Below are 21,607 nucleotides of genomic sequence, written 5' to 3' on the forward strand. Positions count from 1 at the left end.
TCAACATAGGAGGGATGTGGGTGGCCTTACTGTTATGTACAAGGCCAATATTGTCAAAATACCACACTTGGATCCACTTCGAGGACAGCGCGAAACAAGCTTTTATGCCACAAGACGGGCAGAAAGCAGCAACTTCACTCTGGCTGTACCCTTCTCCAGAACATCACTCCATCTGAGATCATACATACCCAGGATGACTCGAGTATGGAACACATTCGTTCAGCATAATGATGTCAACGAGATAACGTCAGTTGATCAAATGAAAATGCTGGCCCACAGATGGCTCCAACTTCATCCTGTTCCCTACTTGTATGTCTCATAACAATAAAAATGCTTTCAAATGAGCTGATGTAGGTAACAGCTCATAGCTTGTCAATAAAGTTAGGAATCCTTAACCTGTAAATAGCTTGTCAATAAAGCTAGGGATCCTTAACCTTGTCAAACCATGTGTAAAAAAAAAAAAAAAAAAAAAAAAAAAAAGAGACAGAGACAGAGACAGAGACAGAGAGAGAGAGAGAAATGTGAGTGGAAAAAAAGAAGAGCGTAAAGGGGTGTAAAAACAGTGTTTCCTCTACTTAAAAAGGTCTGTCTGCAATAATGGTGTCAAAAAAAACCCGATTGAGAGCATATTAAAAATAGTGAACTTCCAAGCTCTTTTGGGATTTCTCACATTATCAAGGAACTGCAAAAATAATAGAACAGCAGTACGCTTATAAGGCTGATGACCCTTGTAGGTTCAGCGCTTCTTTCTGATTATCATAATAATAATAATAATAATAAGGCTGATATATCACCTCACATGCAACATTACACTCGTCTCATTATTACAATTCTCCTCAATTTTTATTAGTTATACATTAATCTAATTTGTACAACTGTGAACTAATATTCATATTAAAATCAATTCAATTTTTTTGAAGCTTGATTCGATTATATTTCTCTCAACTATAGAACTGTTTGATATGAAGCAGTTGTATGGTTGAGAGTTCATAAGTAAGCATATATATCAAGAAGGTTGTTGTGGTAAGGGAGAGCTAACATACTCCTGGTCGAATATGTTTGTCTGTGTTTCTTCAATTTGTAAAATATATTTCTGACAGTTTAATAAGATTTATCAATTATGTTTTTTGTATATTTTAGATCATTCACTGCTTCATAAATCTTCAAGATTTCTTCATCTATGAAATCTGTGCTGAAAATACGCTAAACTCTGGAAAACATGGATGGGAATACAAAACGTTTAAGTCTCTCCTGATGTGAAGAATAACAGTGTACCTAAGAGCAGTTATTTGTTGGTTTTCTGTATATTTTGAATTTAAAATCGTGGCTTCGCTTATTAAATTAAACGTTCACAAAAGGCAATAAGTTATTTTGCTCAAATTCAACAATAAACTTTATGGAAAGAACTGGATATTTAATTCAAAATCAAAAATTGTTTATATCTTATTTCTTGGTCATTAAGCATAAAACAATATTAACATATCTGTACCACTTAGCTTTACTGGGAAAGATTCTGTTAAGTAATCTTGTTCCAAAGTTTCTAACTTAAATGTTAAAAGTATTATTGATTTAGTTAATAAATTAAGCACCATGACTGATTTAAATAATTACAAAATAATTAGTTCTTATGTCACTTCGTTGTTCACAAAAGTTCCAGTTGAAGACTAATTTTCCTATCTGAGGATCTCGATAATTTGAATTTAGAGTTGCCAGTACCAACAATCATTGATCTTATTAAACAATGTATTGTTGATGGAAAATTTGTATTTAATGGCTAAATTTACTTTCAGAAATTTTGTATGTCAATGGGAAATCCTATCTCACACCTATCCTTAGCAATTTGTACTTGGAATATTTTGAAACATTACTGCTTCCCAGAATCCTTCCCGATAAAAGTAAATGGTACAAGTATGTTGATGATGTTTTATTTTTAGTGACAACTTATATACATGTAAGCCATTTCCTAGATGGAGCAAATATTCTAACCTTTTCCATAAAGTTTACTGACGGGTTTGAACATAATAACTCATTCCCATTTTAAGATGTTAGGGAATCATAATTTTAAATTAAAAATATAATGAAAACCAACAAATAGCTGTTCTTATGTGCACTATTATTCCTTACCTCACACTCTTCTGTATAATTCTCACTCTATTCTTTATCATTCTCACAATCTTCTGTGTCATTCTTACACTCTTCAAAATCATTCTCACACTTCTCTCTCATTCTCACACTCTTCTGTTTCATTCTCTCACTCTTCTCTATCATTCTCACACTATTCTGTATCATTATCACACTCTCCTGTATCTTCTGTATCATTCTTCTATATGATTCTCATTCTTCTGCATAATTCTCACACTCTTCTGTATAATTCTCACTCTCTTCTGTATCATTAACACACTCTTCTGTATCATTCTCACTCTTCTGTATCATTTTCACATTCTTTTGTATAATTAACACACTCTTCTGTATCATTCTCACATTTTTCTCTATCATTCTCACACTCTTCTGTATCAATAACACACTCTTATGTATCATTAACACTCTCTTCTGTATTATTCTCACACTCTTCTGTATTTAGCACACTCTTCTGTATCATTCTCACACTTCTATAGCATTCTCACATTCTTCCGTATCATTATCACACTCTGTATCTTTCTCACACTCTTCTGTATAATTCTCACATTATTCTTTGTCATTCTCACACTTTTCTGTATCATTCTCTCACTCTTCTGGATCATTTTTTCACTCTTCAAAATCATTCACACACTTCTCTCTCATTCTCACACTCTTCTGCATCATTCTCAAACTCTTTTGTATCTTCTGTATCATTCTTCTATATAATTCTCACTCTTCTGTACAATTCTCACACTCTTCTGTATCATTCTCACACTCTTCTGTATCATTCTCACACTCTTCTGTATCATTATCACACTTTTCTATGTCATTGACTCTCTTTTGTATCATTTTCACATTCTTCTGTATCATTTTCACATTCTTTTGTATCATTAACACACTCTTCTGTATCATTCTCACACTCCTCTGTATCATTCTCACAATCTTCTGTATCACTCTCATTCTTCTGTAACATTCTCACCTTCATCTGTATCATTCTGACATTCTTCTGTGTCATTAACACTCTCTTCTGTATTATTCTCACACTCTTCTGTATCATTAATACACTCTTCTGTATCATTCTCACATTGTTCTGTATCATTCTCACTCTTCTGTATCATTTTCACACTCTTCTGTATTATTCTCACAATTCTGTATGATTAACACACTTTTCTGTATCATTTTCACACTCTTCTGTATCATTCTCACACTTCTATATCATTCTCACATTCTTCTGTATCATTATTACAATCTTCTGTATCATTCTTACTCTTCTGTATCATTCTCTCACTCTTCTGTATCGTTCTCACATTCTTCTGTATCAATCTCACTTTGTATCATTCTCACACTTTTCTGTATCGTTCTCACATTCTTCCGTATCAATCTCACTCTGTATCATTCTCACACTTTTCTGTATCGTTCTCACATTCGTCTGTATGTTTCCCACTCCTCTGTATCATTCTCACATTCTTTTGTATCATTCTTACGTTTTTGTGTATAATTCTCACACACATCTCCCTCATTCTTACATTTCTAGAGGGATTAGTACCAAACCTTCACACGAAAAAATCACTTTCTGTGAAAACAAAAGACTCGGCAGGAGATGCAACATCCCCCCGATGAGAAGCATGGGCGCCACGAGTGCCCTGAGAGACAACACAATAAGTGTCCGGAGCCCAAGACTGTTCAACTGCCTCCCAGCGTACATAAGGGTCATTACCAATAGACCCCTGGCTGTCTTCAAGTAGACACTGGACAGGCATCTAAAGTCAGTACCTGACCAACAGGGCTGTGGTTGGTAAGTTTGCGTGCGGTCAGCAGTAACAGCCTGGTTGATCAGATCCTGATCCAACAAGAGACCTGGTTTCAGACCGAGCCGCGACGGCGTTGACACCGGAAGCCATCTGCTGTAGTAGTCGGTATTAATCTTATACTTTATTTTAATCGCCTCATTAAGTACCTCATTCCTTAACTTAAGTGAATGCATTAGACAAAAGAATACATAATAACACAGTGGAACACAGTGTGTTGATAGCTAAGCAAATTACTGCCATAATGAAATGCATAAAGGCTAATGGTCTGGTAACAATTGTACTGAATTGTTTTTTCAAGGATGAAGTATGTAATGGAAATTACAATGTATTTCATATGTTATTAGTTATTTATAATAACTAATATTTCAGCAAGGTATTGTTAAACTTTGAAAAATTTAAGTGACTTTGAGTTATTTACAATAGACAAAGGCAGGATGTGGTAACACGCTAGTGTGAATTGTCTCAATTCATGAGTTTTTTTTTCCATTCCAGAAGAAAATGACAGAATACAACAATATTTTCTTGGGAAAGTTAACGTTTAGTTAAATTTCATCAACTGATACTCTATTATTATTATATTAAAAAAGAACTGATGCTGTAAAGTTCCATATAGTCCAGGCGACGTCGAACTGAAGGACCACGTTGAACTTTGTTCATCTTGTTGGATACATCATTGACATGCGGCTTCTGAAGTTTGTTCATCTTGTTGGATACATCATTGACATGCGGCTTCTGAAGTTTGTTCATCTTGTTGGATACATCATTGACATGCGGCTTCTGAAGTTTGTTCATCTTGTTGGATACATCATTGACATGCGGCTTCTGAAGTTTGTTCATCTTGTTGGATACATCATTGACATGCGGCTTCTGAAGTTTGTTCATCTTGTTGGATACATCATTGACATGCGGCTCTTGAAGTTTGTTCATCTTGTTGGATACATCATTGACATGCGGCTTCTGAAGTTTGTTCATCTTGTTGGATACATCATTGACATGCGGCTTCTGAAGTTTGTTCATCTTGTTGGATACATCATTGACATGCGGCTCTTGAAGTTTGTTCATCTTGTTGGATACATCATTGACATGCGGCTCCTGAAGTTTGTTCATCTTGTTGGATACATCATTGACATGCGGCTCCTGAAGTTTGTTCATCTTGTTGGATACATCATTGACATGCGGCTCCTGAAGTTTGTTCATCTTGTTGGATACATCATTGACATGCGGCTCCTGAAGTTTGTTCATCTTGTTGGATACATCATTGACTTGCGGCTCCTGAAGTTTGTTCATCTTGTTGGATACATCATTGACTTGCGGCTCCTGAAGTTTGTTCATCTTGTTGGATACATCATTGACATGCGGCTCCTGAAGTTTGTTCATCTTGTTGGATACATCATTGACATGCGGCTCCTGAAGTTTGTTCATCTTGTTGGATACATCATTGACATGCGGCTCCTGAAGTTTGTTCATCTTGTTGGATACATCGTTGACATGCGGCTCCTGAAGTTTGTTCATCTTGTTGGATGCATCATTAACTTGCGGCTCCTGAAGTTTGTTCATCTTGTTGGATGCATCATTAACTTGCGGCTCCTGAAGTTTGTTCATCTTGTTGGATACATCATTGACATGCGGCCCCTGAAGTTTGTTCATCTTGTTGGATACATCATTGACATGCGGCCCCTGAAGTTTGTTCATCTTGTTGGATACATCATTGACATGCGGCTTCTGAAGTTTGTTCATCTTGTTGGATACATCATTGACATGCGGCTCTTGAAGTTTGTTCATCTTGTTGGATACATCATTGACATGCGGCTCTTGAAGTTTGTTCATCTTGTTGGATACATCATTGACATGCGGCTTCTGAAGTTTGTTCATCTTGTTGGATACATCATTGACATGCGGCTCCTGAAGTTTGTTCATCTTGTTGGATACATCATTGACTTGCGGCTCCTGAAGTTTGTTCATCTTGTTGGATACATCATTGACTTGCGGCTCCTGAAGTTTGTTCATCTTGTTGGATACATCATTGACTTGCGGCTCCTGAAGTTTGTTCATCTTGTTGGATACATCATTGACTTGCGGCTCCTGAAGTTTGTTCATCTTGTTGGATGCATCATTGACTTGCGGCTCCTGAAGTTTGCTGATCTTGTTGGGTACATCATTGACATGCGGCTCCTGAAGTTTGCTGATCTTGTTGGATACATCATTGACATGCGGCTCCTCATGTTAGAATGACGGTAAATGGAGTGAAAGGTATTAATCTTCTTCAGTCCCAAGTCAACAAAGTACTTTTATTTTTCTCCCTAAACTACAAGACAGCACATAATTTATAATTAGTTCCTTCCAGTGGAAGACCAGTGTCAGAAGAAAATCACTTAAGGTGTAATCTGAATTTACTTTCTATAATTCTACCATATATACGTCTGGCATTTGATACGAGGATATCACATCCGACACTTAATAATAATAATAATAATAATAATAATAACAATAATAATAATGTGTATTTACTACAAGTACATGTGCAAGGTATACAGTCCTAGCTGACATTAATGACATACTACTATATAAAAAAACCTTTGTTATGCAGAGCATTTCAGGCAAATTAGGACAGTGTCCCAGGATGCGGCCCACACCAGTAGACCAACACCCAGGTACCCATTTTACTAGTGGAAGAATATTGACAACCGGTGTAAGGAAACACGCCAAATGTTTCTACCCTCGTTGGGAATCGAACTCAGAGTTCGCCGTGTGAAGCGAGAGCTTTAGCCACTAAGCCACTGGGCACCATGGAGTTAAGTCCTTATAGATGAATGGACACACGTAAGTGCTATTAGTATAATAAAAATGTCAACTTGAAGGGTAGAAATCTAACGTACCAACCACAGCCCGGCTGCTCAGGTACTAACTTTATGTATCTTTCCACTTCCCACTTGAAGACAGATTGGGATTATTAACGTGAGTTTCAATTTCTATGTAGAAGGAATCTTAAATCTCAGGTATCTGTATCTGGTCACATATTCGAGCTGAGACCCATCATGCAACTGGATATTGCCTTTTAAGTACCTTTTTTTCCTCAGCTGAGATGATTAACACCAGGCCCTGACACCAAAAATGATCAACTCTCAGGTCCAAACACGCATTTCATCCTAACCATGAGATTAATGATGATGTAGGTGTTTGGATAATATGGTGATTGGGCTGTGGTGGCCTGCTGGCTAAAGCTCTCGCTTCAAACGGCGAGGGTCAGAGTTCGATTCCCAGGCAGGGTAGAAACATTGGGCGTGTTTCTTTATACCTGTTGACTAAGTTCACCCATCAGTAAATGGGTACCTGGGTGTTCTTCGACTGGTGTGGGTCGCATCCTGAGACGCTGACCTAATTTGCCCGAAATGATCAGCATAACAAGCGGAGTCACAAGGAGTTTGTAATCAACCTATAGTCGGCAATGAGGTGCGGACTTTTGAGTCCACAAAAGTAAGTTTGTCAGCAATCAGTGAATGAAATATGCTGACATAACATCCCCTATGGGTAATTTATTGTTTACATAATATGATCTATTACAGCCCGTTGAGAGATGATCATGACACCAATTTAAGACCTCGTCTGCAGGGGCGGCTGTGTAGACGATTTGCTGTCTTTTATCAGCTAAGTGTTCCCTATATTTAAACTATATCTTAGCTGGTAAACCATTTCTCAACATTTTGGTAGTGTTCGAACCGGATAAAGGCCACACTGTGGTCCAAATATGTTGTACTATAGTGTACAAATAACCTACGAGCTGAGGTCCTTCGAAAAAAGCTGTAAAACTAATGTTTTACAATATAATCAGTATAAATGAGTCCCTCCAGATTCAATCACAGAGAATGGGCAACCAAAAGAAAACGGGCGCTCACCCAGCGTTCACCAAAAGAAAACGGGAGCTGGGTGACTCACCCAACAGGAAAACGGGGGATGGCTCCCGGCATCTACTGCTCCAAGCTCGAGAAATGCTGACTACAGCAACAACCCAACTGATGTTCAGTTTGTCTGTGCATACTCATAGTGTTTATAATGTTTATAGACAGAAATTAAGAGACAAGATTGTGATATACCTGTTATATTAAAGGAACTATATATATAAAGTGTAAGCTTTCATATATATATTAACAGTGACATTTATACATGTGTAGGTAATATTCACGTGTGATTTGCAGTTATACAGTGACATTTATAGTGTATAGTGAATGAAGTGTATAACATCGTTATTTATGATTAATCATCGTTGTCAGGCTGACACAGCAAACTCAAGCCATAAATACCAGCTATATGTACTGTGTACCCTTCATGGTCATTGACCCTGAGGTTAAGCTTAGTGGGTCAGTAGTGTCTGACTCGATTATTGCTGACTTAAGCATAAGAAAAACTCAGCTGTTTATAGCAGTACAGTGTTTTTTAAACACTCTAAGTGTGGTGCTAGAATTTTCAGTATACCATTAAAATGGCTTGTTTGAAAACTCAGTTTCAGTCTTTACAGACTAAGATTACACAATTAGAAAATCTAATTTCAGTCTGTATAGGATTAACTCAAGATACAAACATAGATTTTGATGATCTTGAGGTCAAATTCGAATTATTTACACAACGTCTGGAAATAATTAATTCAGACTATACAGATTATGAAAAGGAATTTCTTGAATCAGATCCATCTGAGGATGAAATTAAAAATGTTTTGGATACATTTAGTAATCAACAGTTAAGGTGGACAGGAGTACAGGCTATCTGCCATAAAACTCTGTCGCAGAGACCTACTGTAACTAGTGGTCAAACACCTGTTACACCTGTAACAACAAGTGTCGCATTACCAAGCTTACCTACCTTGTCATTACCTATTTTCCAAGGTCATAATTACGAAGAATTCATTAGTGGTTTTCAATCCACAGTAAATTCACGAACTGACATAGATGAGAGTGCTAAGTTCAATTATCTTAAATGTCTGGTGAAGGGAGAAACCTATGAACTGATTAAGTCATTTCCTGTGGTTAAAGGCAATTATCAAATAGCTTTACGAGTCTTAGCAGACAATTACTTTGATGCTGACAAGGCCAGAGTTAGAAATGCAGTCTTAATATCAAGCTTGAAGCCACCCAAACATTGTTTTTCAGACTTACAGGCATTTAGAATCACATTAGACAATAGTCTCAGATCTCTAGGTGCTAAATATGACCTAAGGAAATGTGATTGGTTTATCAGTGGTATTGTACAGAATAAGTTGTCACCACGAACTATTAAATGATTAAATATTATGTTCAATAAACGCTATTTCACTTGTGAGGAAATTAGCAATGGTTTACAAACAATAGTTTCATGCATGCAAGCAACGAGACAAGATGAAAAATCCACAAATCCCGAGGATAATAAACCTTCAAATCAGTATAAAAAGAGTATACCTACTCCCACTAAACCACAGAATGGGAAATCAAATATAGGCATTTATCGAGCTGTGAATACAACAGACAGTAAACAAACTGTCACACATAAACGTACTCCAAAATGTGTACTTTGTGATGGAACACATTGGGCACAGTATTGTAGTCAATACACAACAATGGAGGCACGTAAACAACGTGTTCATCAGATGAAAGGTGCATCAAGTGTTTAGGTGAACACAAGGGAGGAAAATGCTCACTGAAGAAGTGTTTTAAATGCAAGAGTATGATTCATACAGCATTATGCCCAAATACTTTTGCTGAACAACAGAAGACTTCCACAGAATCAGGAAGTCAACAAGCAACAGCATTAAATGCGAGAGATAAGTTTAAAGCAACTGCTCTCCCGATAGCTCGAGTTGAGTTATCTAATAAATTACACAAAACCAATGTGCTAACACTATTTTATCAAGGCTCACAAAGGTCCTTCATAAGAAGAACAGTGTTGCAGAAACTGAATAAACAACCCTATGCCAAAGTACAGTTAGATATAGCTGGGTTTTCCACAAATCTGGTAAACAAACATATGACCTAGCCAGAATCACTGTTGGTCTAGGAAACAGGAAAAAGACAGTAGAAGCTGTGGTAGTAGATGGTTTGCCTAAGTCTGTGCAGATCCAGGGATTAAAAGAAACAGTTGCAGCACTGAAAGCAGCTAAGGTCAAGTTAGCCTGTCCTGACATACAGACGGATACAATTAGTCGAATTGATTTAATCATTGGAAGTGATTATTATCACTGTTTTGTGCAAAATATAGTAAGTAAACATGATGTTCACTTGCTGAAAACAGTAGGAGGCCACATGATATGTGGTCCCATTCCCTCTCAAAGTGGGAAAGAAGCTGATATTGATTCAGTGGAAAATGTACTAGTTACGAGAATAACCGCTGATCATGTACCACAGCAAAAATTATCACTACTGGAAGAAATGAATGAACCAGTTGATAAGTTGTGGAATTTAGATGCGATAGGTATTGATGTAAATAAACCAAGCCCACAAGAGTCTCAGACTTATAACCAATATTTGGACACTGTCAAATATAAAGATGTACAGTACTGGGTTAGGTTACCATGGAAATTAAATCCACCACATCTGCCTAGCAATTATCGCATGGCTTTCGGACAAATGAAAGCACATGAGCTCAGGAACAATCCAGAGCTACTGACTGTCTATGATATCATACAAGAACAGTTGGACAATAAATTCATTGAGGAAGTAGTCGAAGATAAGTTGAAGACAGAAGCTCATTATCTCCCTCACCATGGAGTCAGAAAAGATTCTGAAACCACTCCACTACGTGTTGTATATAATTGCAGCGCACGTGCAAATAAAGATGTAGCAAGTCTTAATGACTGTCTGATGACCGGACCCTCACTAACTGAGAAGCTTGGAGACGTGCTTATGAAATTTCGCACAAACCCATATGCCTACACGGTTGATATTTCCAAAGCTTTCTTAAGAACAGGACTACAAGAAATAGATAGAGATTATACTCGATTCTTGTGGCCTGAAAATCCACATGATCCTCAAAGTCCTGTGAAAACTTATCCTTTCAAATCAGTATTATTTGGTGCAACATCCTCTCCATTCTTACTAGAAGCTACTCTAAATACACATTTGAAGAAATCTGAAAATCCCTTCAATGAAATCTTAAAGAAAAGTTTCTATGTGGACAACCTTCAAAGTACTGTGAATAAAGAGAAGGATTTGAAATCAATAAAAAAAGGCACAATACCGTGACTGGAACGATACACTAATAACCCGCACATAGAAGAGAGGAGCTTACGACGACGTTTCGGTCCGATTTAGACCATTTACAAAGTCACACTAACCAGAAGTGGAGCAGGACGGCTATATGTAGGCAGGAAGAGGTAGTGGTGGTAGTAGTAATAGTAGTAGTAGTGGTAGTAGTAGTAGTAGTAGTAGTAGTAGTAGTAGTAGTAGTAGTAATGGGGAACTAAGGAGGAGGAGCCAGTCAAATATAAAGAAAGGGGAGCACTGCAAGGGAGCTAGGTGCCCACAGAGGGAGAGCAAGTGCACAGAGGTGGGGGGAAGGAGAAGTGATGAAATAAATAATGAAGGAACAGAAACACGCGACAGAATATAGACAAAAAAGGAAAGAGGAAAGGGGAATAGGGAGAAGAAGAAAAAATGAGGAATCAGGTTAAGTCACGGGTGTTCTGAAGTTTGGAGCATTTTACAATGTAGTGGGAGAGGAAGGCATCTACAGAGACGAAGCCAGGACTAAGATTCATACAAGGAAAGTTGTGTATTAGAGAAGATTCAACAAGACGGCGACTGTTAAAGTTGGAAGTAGGGAAGACAGTTTTAGCAGAAGACCAGTCTTTAGGATGGCTGTGATCTCTGACGTGACAGAAAAGAGCATTGTTAGTGTCGGCAAACCTAACACTATTTTTGTGCTCCCTAAGTCTGTCAGAAAGAGAACGGCCAGTTTCTCCAAAGTATTGAGGAGGATAGGAGGAGCAAGAAATAGAGTAGACACCAGGAACATCTGTAGAGGGAGGAGAGGTATGAACGAGATTAGTGCGAAGAATGTTAGTCTGGCGGAAAGTAAGCTTGATGTCTAAGGGACGGAGAGAATTGTTGAGATTAGAAAGACCGGAGATGTAGGGAAGGCAGAGGACAGAAGAGTTCCCAGGAGTAGAGAGTTTGGGAGAGAAGAAATTACGTTTAGCTCGTGAGAAGGCAGAGTCTATGAAATGGGAAGGGGAGCCAAGACGGGAAAACGAATTATGAAGAGTGGAAATTTCTGCTGGAAGGAACTGAGGATCACAGATGCGGAGGGCACGGAGAAAGAGGGAGATAAGAACACTTTTCTTGACAGGGGAAGCATGATAGGAAAAGTAGTGAATGTACATGCCACTGTGCATAGGTTTTCGGTAAACGGAAAAGGAAAAACCTGTATCTGAGCGGGGACATGGACATCAAGGAAAGGAAGCAAGGAATTAGATTCTCATTCAGCTTTAAACTTAATGGAAGGGGCAAGATTATTAAGAGCTTCAAGAAAAGGTTGGAAGAGATTGGAGTCATGAGGCCACAGAGCAAAGATGTCATCCACATAGCGGAACCAGAGAGAAGGTTGCACATCGATGGTAGGAAGAAGAACAGTCTCGAAGTATTCCATGTAAAGATTAGCAAGGACAGAAGAGAGAGGAGAGCCCATAGCGACACCGAAGGTTTGAGAATAATATTTCCCTTGGAAGGAAAAGGAATTAGAGTCCACACAGAGGCGGATGAGATCAAGAAAGACTTCAATAGGTATAGGGAGATGTAGAAACCCTTCAAGGGCCTTCTCCCTAAGGAAATCAAGGACATCATCAAGAGGGACATTGGTGAAGAGGGACTCAACGTCAAGACTAAGCATCTTACAGGTTGGAAGAGAGCGAACCCGTTCAATGAAGTCTTGAGAGTGACGGAGGTGGGCAGGAGAAAAGTACCAAGAAAGGTAGTGAGGGTTTTGGACAACCAAGAAGCAAGAGAATAAGAGACAAAACCTCTAGAAGATAAGATAGATCAAAATGGTATACAATACCGACACATATGCAACAGTTAGACATCTTTATTCCGAAACGTTTCGCCTACACAGTAGGCTTCTTCAGTCGAATACAGAAAGTAGGCAGGAGCAGTAGAGATGTGAAGACGATGTAATCAGTCCATCACCCTTAAAGTCGTAGAATTTGAGGTTGTCAGTCCCTCGGCCTGGAGAAGTTCAGTTCCATAGTCAGGAACTATCTGAAGATCAAGCGACAGTGCGGAGACTTAAATACTGTCGGAAGGAGAGGTGCAGGGTAGTAGTAGTAGTAGTAGTAGTAGTAGTAGTAGTAGTAGTAGTAGTAGTAGTGAGAGGCAACTGAGAGGTCATGTCCCTCTCAGATCCAACCCTTCTCACTTGAAAAGCTTGTCCAAGGTGTTTTCTGTACCAAGATGCCACGTGTTGCAGTGTCTGACAAGATGAACATCAAAATGGTATACAATACCGACAGGTTGTTAGGTAAGACACATATGCAACAGTTAGACATCTTTATTCCGAAACGTTTCGCCTACACAGTAGGCTTCTTCAGTCGAATACAGAAAGTAGGCAGGAGCAGTAGAGATGTGAAGACGATGTAATCAGTCCATCACCCTTAAAGTCGTAGAATTTGAGGTTGTCAGTCCCTCGGCCTGGAGAAGTTCAGTTCCATAGTCAGGAACTATCTGAAGATCAAGCGACAGTGCGGAGACTTAAATACTGTCGGAAGGAGAGGTGCAGGGTAGTAGTAGTAGTAGTAGTAGTAGTAGTAGTAGTAGTAGTAGTAGTAGTAGTGAGAGGCAACTGAGAGGTCATGTCCCTCTCAGATCCAACCCTTCTCACTTGAAAAGCTTGTCCAAGGTGTTTTCTGTACCAAGATGCCACGTGTTGCAGTGTCTGACAAGATGAACATCAAAATGGTATACAATACCGACAGGTTGTTAGGTAAGACACATATGCAACAGTTAGACATCTTTATTCCGAAACGTTTCGCCTACACAGTAGGCTTCTTCAGTCGAATACAGAAAGTAGGCAGGAGCAGTAGAGATGTGAAGACGATGTAATCAGTCCATCACCCTTAAAGTCGTAGAATTTGAGGTTGTCAGTCCCTCGGCCTGGAGAAGTTCAGTTCCATAGTCAGGAACTAACTGAAGATCAAGCGACAGTGCGGAGACTTAAATACTGTCGGAAGGAGAAGTGCAGGGTAGTAGTAGTAGTAGTAGTAGTAGTAGTAGTAGTAGTAGTAGTAGTAGTAGTGAGAGGCAACTGAGAGGTCATGTCCCTCTCAGATCCAACCCTTCTCACTTGAAAAGCTTGTCCAAGGTGTTTTCTGTACCAAGATGCCACGTGTTGCAGTGTCTGACAAGATGAACATCAAAATGGTATACAATACCGTGGCAATATAAACACAAATGCAGTATAATGTGATCCTTTATTGACTACGTTTCGCCCACACAGTGGGCTTTTTCAAGTCACAAACAGAACTACCTGGGGTGGAAGGAACGCGAGTATTTATAGTCCGGCTGAGGTCAGGTGAAGAATGCTGCATCTGATGATGTACCGAGTTGGGTTGTGGAGTCTAAAAACTTGGGTAGCTTGGAAAGGAGACTGGACAAGTTTGTGAGCAGACCTTCTACAGTGTTCTTATGTGGGATAGCGATGAAGAAGTTTCTTGGCAAGTGGTTCAGCTATGTTATAGAAGCCACTATTCTGGTTGAAGTTGTCGGATATAGAAATAAGTGATGATTCCAGGATTCTTCGGTATTGAGTGTTGTCTTCTGTGGCGATGAGTCTTGAGTTTCTGTAGTTTATCAAGTGGTTGTGTGAATTACGGTGTTGTACGCAGGCATTCCTTGTGTCGTCAGACCTGCTTGCGTATTGGTGTTCTGAAATACGTGTTTGGAGGTCCCTTGATGTTTCGCCCACGTATAACTTGTTGCAGTCATTACAAGGGATTATGTATACCCCTGCAGAGGATGGAGGCTTGTCCTGCCTACTACTGGTGATGTCCTTGATGGTCGTGGTTGGGGAGGTAGATACTTGGAATGATGTTTTGGCAAAGATGTTGGAAACATGTTTGGCAATGGAGTTGGTGGGAAGGACTATGTATCTCTTCTCGGCAGTGTCTTCTCTGGGTGTGTTGAAGATGTTTAGTGCTCGCCGTCTGCAGTCTCTGATGAAGTGACGAGGATAGTGGAGTTTGGAAAATACCTGTTCAATTATAGTGCATTCTTCCTCAAGGAACTCGTTGCTGCAGATTCTGAGTGCACGTAGGAAGAAGCCTATAATTACACCACGTTTGGTTTTGGTGTCGTGGTGAGAGTAGAAGTGGAGAAGATCGTTTTGGTTGGTGGGTTTTCGATAGACTTTAAAACGAAGTTCGTGGTCAGGTGATCTTCTCAATCGCATTCGCAACATCAACATCAGGAACAAGAAACTTTCCAGCCTTGACGTGACTTCCCTATTCACTAAAGTACCTACTAAACAAGCCATCGATCTCTTGCGCAAGAAAATTGACGATTCACTTGATCTTCCCATTCCAGCCAGCGACTTCATCGACCTGGTTGAACTATGTGTTGGCTTTACGTGTTTCTCTTTTGAAAATCACCTCTTTCAGCAGACTTTTGGACTACCCATGGGTTCGCCACTCAGTGCAGTCCTAGCGAACCTATACATGGAACATCTAGAAGCCGAACGTTTCTCCACCATTATTCCTTCGTCTGTCACCTGGCTCCGTTATGTTGACGACATTCTCCTCATAACTCCTAAACGCTTCAACGTTCAAGCTCTCCAAGACAAGCTCAACCAGGTCGAGCCTTCAATCCAGTTCACACTTGAAGAAGAGGTCGACAACACTCTTCCTTTCTTTGATGTTCTACTCTGCAAAGCTGACAACGAACTTCGTTTTAAAGTCTATCGAAAACCCACCAACCAAAACGATCTTCTCCACTTCTACTCTCACGACGACACCAAAACCAAACGTGGTGTAATTATAGGCTTCTTCCTACGTGCACTCAGAATCTGCAGCAACGAGTTCCTTGAGGAAGAATGCACTATAATTGAACAGGTATTTTCCAAACTCCACTATCCTCGTCACTTCATCAGAGACTGCAGACGGCGAGCACTAAACATCTTCAACACACCCAGAGAAGACACTGCCGAGAAGAGATACATAGTCCTTCCCACCAACTCCATTGCCAAACATGTTTCCAACATCTTTGCCAAAACATCATTCCAAGTATCTACCTCCACAACCACGACCATCAAGGACATCACCAGTAGTAGGCAGGACAAGCCTCCATCCTCTGCAGGGGTATACATAATCCCTTGTAATGACTGCAACAAGTTATACGTGGGCGAAACATCAAGGGACCTCCAAACACGTATTTCAGAACACCAATACGCAAGCAGGTCTGACGACACAAGGAATGCCTGCGTACAACACCGTAATTCACACAACCACTTGATAAACTACAGAAACTCAAGACTCATCGCCACAGAAGACAACACTCAATACCGAAGAATCCTGGAATCATCACTTATTTCTATATCCGACAACTTCAACCAGAATAGTGGCTTCTATAACATAGCTGAACCACTTGCCAAGAAACTTCTTCATCGCTATCCCACATAAGAACACTGTAGAAGGTCTGCTCACAAACTTGTCCAGTCTCCTTTCCAAGCTACCCAAGTTTTTAGACTCCACAACCCAACTCGGTACATCATCAGATGCAGCATTCTTCACCTGACCTCAGCCGGACTATAAATACTCGCGTTCCTTCCACCCCAGGTAGTTCTGTTTGTGACTTGAAAAAGCCCACTGTGTGGGCGAAACGTAGTCAATAAAGGATCACATTATACTGCATTTGTGTTTATATTGCCATTGTGTCGGTATTTTATACCATTTATTTCCATACAATACCGACAGGTTGTCAGGTAAGACACATATGCAACAGTTAGACAACTTTATTCCGAAACGTTTCGCCTACACAGTAGGCTTCTTCAGTCGAATACAGAAAGTAGGCAGGAACAGTAGAGATGTGAAGACGATGTAATCAGTCCATCACCCTGTATTCGACTGAAGAAGCCTACTGTGTAGGCGAAACGTTTCGGAATAAAGATGTCTAACTGTTGCATATGTGTCTTACCTAACAAGATATGATAGGACGAAGAGGAATATCAGGTTTATGAGTTTTGGGAAGGCCATAGAAATAGGGAAGAGAGGGGCAGATGGAACGAAACCGTTGAACATGGTCAAAGTCAGGAGGACAGAGGTCGGAGAGAGTCCTTAGTTCCTTGTTGAAAGTTCTCTTGATGCGATCAAGAGGGTTGGAAACGAGAGGAGTGTAGGTACGTGAGTCAGAGAGCAAGACATCAGCTTTACGGAGGTAATCCTCGCGATCAAGGATAACTACCGAATTACCTTCGTCAGAAGATAGTATGAAAATGTTAGTGTTAGATTTAAAAGAAGAAAGGGCAGGTTGGTAACGGCGTGGAAGGTGGTGATTCTTAGAAAACAGACTAACAAGAGCAGGAAGGAGAGCGCCACGAAAAGTGGACAAGTCAGGAAGATTACGGGAGCGAGACTGACGAAGGGAATCAAAAGAGCTAATCAGGGAAATACCAGCGCGAGGGGTAGGCGAAGTGGCAAAGGAAAGGCCAAAACTAAGAAGTTCAAGCTCATACTGAGAGAGTGAGACAGAAGACAAGTTAGTAACACAGTCAGTGAGGGAGAATTTAGACCAAGAGCTAGCTGAGATGAGACGTTGAAGTTTATTCTGTAGTTTAGAAGAATGAATTTGTATACTCAGGCGAGCAGTGTCAAACGCAATGGTAGATATAAGGTTACAGAGATCTTGTGGTGGAGATTGAGACACTTATGCAGCATATGGGAATCTTTATTCAGGAAACGTTTCGCCACACAGTGGCTTCATCAGTCCAATACAAAGAGGAAGGCGTAAGGAGAGGAGGAGAATGAGGTAATCAGTCCCTCAACCTGGAGTCGATGTGTTCAGTCCATCAATCTTGTAGAATGTACAGCATAGGGCCGTAGACGTGGCTTATATACTGTAGTGAGGTGACGTGAAGCAGATGGAGGCGGGGTCATAGTGGTACCATCCACTAGTCGAAGTAGGTCTACGTCCAAAGGTTGAACAAGTGTTGAAGAATTCTTTGTAACAAGACCCCATGATGCTGCCGTGTCTGACAGTTGTGATGAATGGTTTGAAAAACCGACAAGTTGAAGATTGAGACACTTATGCAGCATATGGGAATCTTTATTCAGGAAACGTTTCGCCACACAGTGGCTTCATCGACGACACCAAAACCAAACGTGGTGTAATTATAGGCTTCTTCCTACGTGCACTCAGAATCTGCAGCAACGAGTTCCTTGAGGAAGAATGCACTATAATTGAACAGGTATTTTCCAAACTCCACTATCCTCGTCACTTCATCAGAGACTGCAGACGGCGAGCACTAAACATCTTCAACACACCCAGAGAAGACACTGCCGAGAAGAGATACATAGTCCTTCCCACCAACTCCATTGCCAAACATGTTTCCAACATCTTTGCCAAAACATCATTCCAAGTATCTACCTCCACAACCACGACCATCAAGGACATCACCAGTAGTAGGCAGGACAAGCCTCCATCCTCTGCAGGGGTATACATAATCCCTTGTAATGACTGCAACAAGTTATACGTGGGCGAAACATCAAGGGACCTCCAAACACGTATTTCAGAACACCAATACGCAAGCAGGTCTGACGACACAAGGAATGCCTGCGTACAACACCGTAATTCACACAACCACTTGATAAACTACAGAAACTCAAGACTCATCGCCACAGAAGACAACACTCAATACCGAAGAATCCTGGAATCATCACTTATTTCTATATCCGACAACTTCAACCAGAATAGTGGCTTCTATAACATAGCTGAACCACTTGCCAAGAAACTTCTTCATCGCTATCCCACATAAGAACACTGTAGAAGGTCTGCTCACAAACTTGTCCAGTCTCCTTTCCAAGCTACCCAAGTTTTTAGACTCCACAACCCAACTCGGTACATCATCAGATGCAGCATTCTTCACCTGACCTCAGCCGGACTATAAATACTCGCGTTCCTTCCACCCCAGGTAGTTCTGTTTGTGACTTGAAAAAGCCCACTGTGTGGGCGAAACGTAGTCAATAAAGGATCACATTATACTGCATTTGTGTTTATATTGCCATTGTGTCGGTATTTTATACCATTTATTTCCATACAATACCGACAGGTTGTCAGGTAAGACACATATGCAACAGTTAGACATCTTTATTCCGAAACGTTTCGCCTACACAGTAGGCTTCTTCAGTCGAATACAGAAAGTAGGCAGGAGCAGTAGAGATGTGAAGACGATGTAATCAGTCCATCACCCTGTATTCGACTGAAGAAGCCTACTGTGTAGGCGAAACGTTTCGGAATAAAGATGTCTAACTGTTGCATATGTGTCTTACCTAACAAGATATGATAGGACGAAGAGGAATATCAGGTTTATGAGTTTTGGGAAGGCCATAGAAATAGGGAAGAGAGGGGCAGATGGAACGAAACCGTTGAACATGGTCAAAGTCAGGAGGACAGAGGTCGGAGAGAGTCCTTAGTTCCTTGTTGAAAGTTCTCTTGATGCGATCAAGAGGGTTGGAAACGAGAGGAGTGTAGGTACGTGAGTCAGAGAGCAAGACATCAGCTTTACGGAGGTAATCCTCGCGATCAAGGATAACTACCGAATTACCTTCGTCAGAAGATAGTATGAAAATGTTAGTGTTAGATTTAAAAGAAGAAAGGGCAGGTTGGTAACGGCGTGGAAGGTGGTGATTCTTAGAAAACAGACTAACAAGAGCAGGAAGGAGAGCGCCACGAAAAGTGGACAAGTCAGGAAGATTACGGGAGCGAGACTGACGAAAGGAATCAAAAGAGCTAATCAGGGAAATACCAGCGCGAGGGGTAGGCGAAGTGGCAAAGGAAAGACCAAAACTAAGAAGTTCAAGCTCATACTGAGAGAGTGAGACAGAAGACAAGTTAGTAACACAGTCAGTGAGGGAGAATTTAGACCAAGAGCTAGCTGAGATGAGACGTTGAAGTTTATTCTGTAGTTTAGAAGAATGAATTTGTATACTCAGGCGAGCAGTGTCAAACGCAATGGTAGATATAAGGTTACAGAGATCTTGTGGTGGAGATTGAGACACTTATGCAGCATATGGGAATCTTTATTCAGGAAACGTTTCGCCACACAGTGGCTTCATCAGTCCAATACAAAGAGGAAGGCGTAAGGAGAGGAGGAGAATGAGGTAATCAGTCCCTCAACCTGGAGTCGATGTGTTCAGTCCATCAATCTTGTAGAATGTACAGCATAGGGCCGTAGACGTGGCTTATATACTGTAGTGAGGTGACGTGAAGCAGATGGAGGCGGGGTCATAGTGGTACCATCCACTAGTCGAAGTAGGTCTACGTCCAAAGGTTGAACAAGTGTTGAAGAATTCTTTGTAACAAGACCCCATGATGCTGCCGTGTCTGACAGTTGTGATGAATGGTTTGAAAAACCGACAAGTTGAAGATTGAGACACTTATGCAGCATATGGGAATCTTTATTCAGGAAACGTTTCGCCACACAGTGGCTTCATCAGTCCAATACAAAGAGGAAGGCGTAAGGAGAGGAGGAGAATGAGGTAATCAGTCCCTCAACCTGGAGTCGATGTGTTCAGTCCATCAATCTTGTAGAATGTACAGCATAGGGCCGTAGACGTGGCTTATATACTGTAGTGAGGTGACGTGAAGCAGATGGAGGCGGGGTCATAGTGGTACCATCCACTAGTCGAAGTAGGTCTACGTCCAAAGGTTGAACAAGTGTTGAAGAATTCTTTGTAACAAGACCCCATGATGCTGCCGTGTCTGACAGTTGTGATGAATGGTTTGAAAAACCGACAAGTTGAAGATTGAGACACTTATGCAGCATATGGGAATCTTTATTCAGGAAACGTTTCGCCACACAGTGGCTTCATCAGTCCAATACAAAGAGGAAGGCGTAAGGAGAGGAGGAGAATGAGGTAATCAGTCCCTCAACCTGGAGTCGATGTGTTCAGTCCATCAATCTTGTAGAATGTACAGCATAGGGCCGTAGACGTGGCTTATATACTGTAGTGAGGTGACGTGAAGCAGATGGAGGCGGGGTCATAGTGGTACCATCCACTAGTCGAAGTAGGTCTATGTCCAAATGTTGTACAAGTGACTTAAGAAATCGTAATGACACGATTGCAAATAAACCATACCCCCGGCCGGGATTGAACCCGCGGTCATAGAGTCTCTATGACCGCGGGTTCAATCCCGGCCGGGGGTATGGTTGAACAAGTGTTGAAGAATTCTTTGTAACAAGACCCCATGATGCTGCCGTGTCTGACAGTTGTGATGAATGGTTTGAAAAACCGACAATTTGAAGATTGAGACACTTATGCAGCATATGGGAATCTTTATTCAGGAAACGTTTCGCCACACAGTGGCTTCATCAGTCCAATACAAAGAGGAAGGCGTAAGGAGAGGAGGAGAATGAGGTAATCAGTCCCTCAACCTGGAGTCGATGTGTTCAGTCCATCAATCTTGTAGAATGTACAGCATAGGGCCGTAGACGTGGCTTATATACTGTAGTGA

The 21,607-nt window shown here is 40.6% G+C and overlaps 1 protein-coding gene across 1 annotated transcript; it reads right to left on the minus strand.

Annotated features, from left to right (window-relative positions):
* Positions 1-11,537: 11,537 nt before the first annotated feature.
* On the minus strand, positions 11,538-20,013 carry LOC138854799 (uncharacterized; the record flags this gene model as incomplete). The annotated part of the gene is given in 5 exon segments (XM_070099889.1): positions 11,538-12,329; positions 12,332-12,844; positions 12,847-12,911; positions 15,651-15,654; positions 19,428-20,013. Coding segments are annotated over 5 exon segments (1,944 nt in total), but the record flags the coding sequence as incomplete, so codon positions are not given.
* Between the last annotated feature and the right edge of the window lie 1,594 nt (positions 20,014-21,607).

Source organism: Cherax quadricarinatus, chromosome 70 (genome assembly GCF_038502225.1).
Source record: "Cherax quadricarinatus isolate ZL_2023a chromosome 70, ASM3850222v1, whole genome shotgun sequence".
Classification (NCBI taxonomy): Eukaryota; Metazoa; Arthropoda; class Malacostraca; order Decapoda; family Parastacidae; genus Cherax; species Cherax quadricarinatus.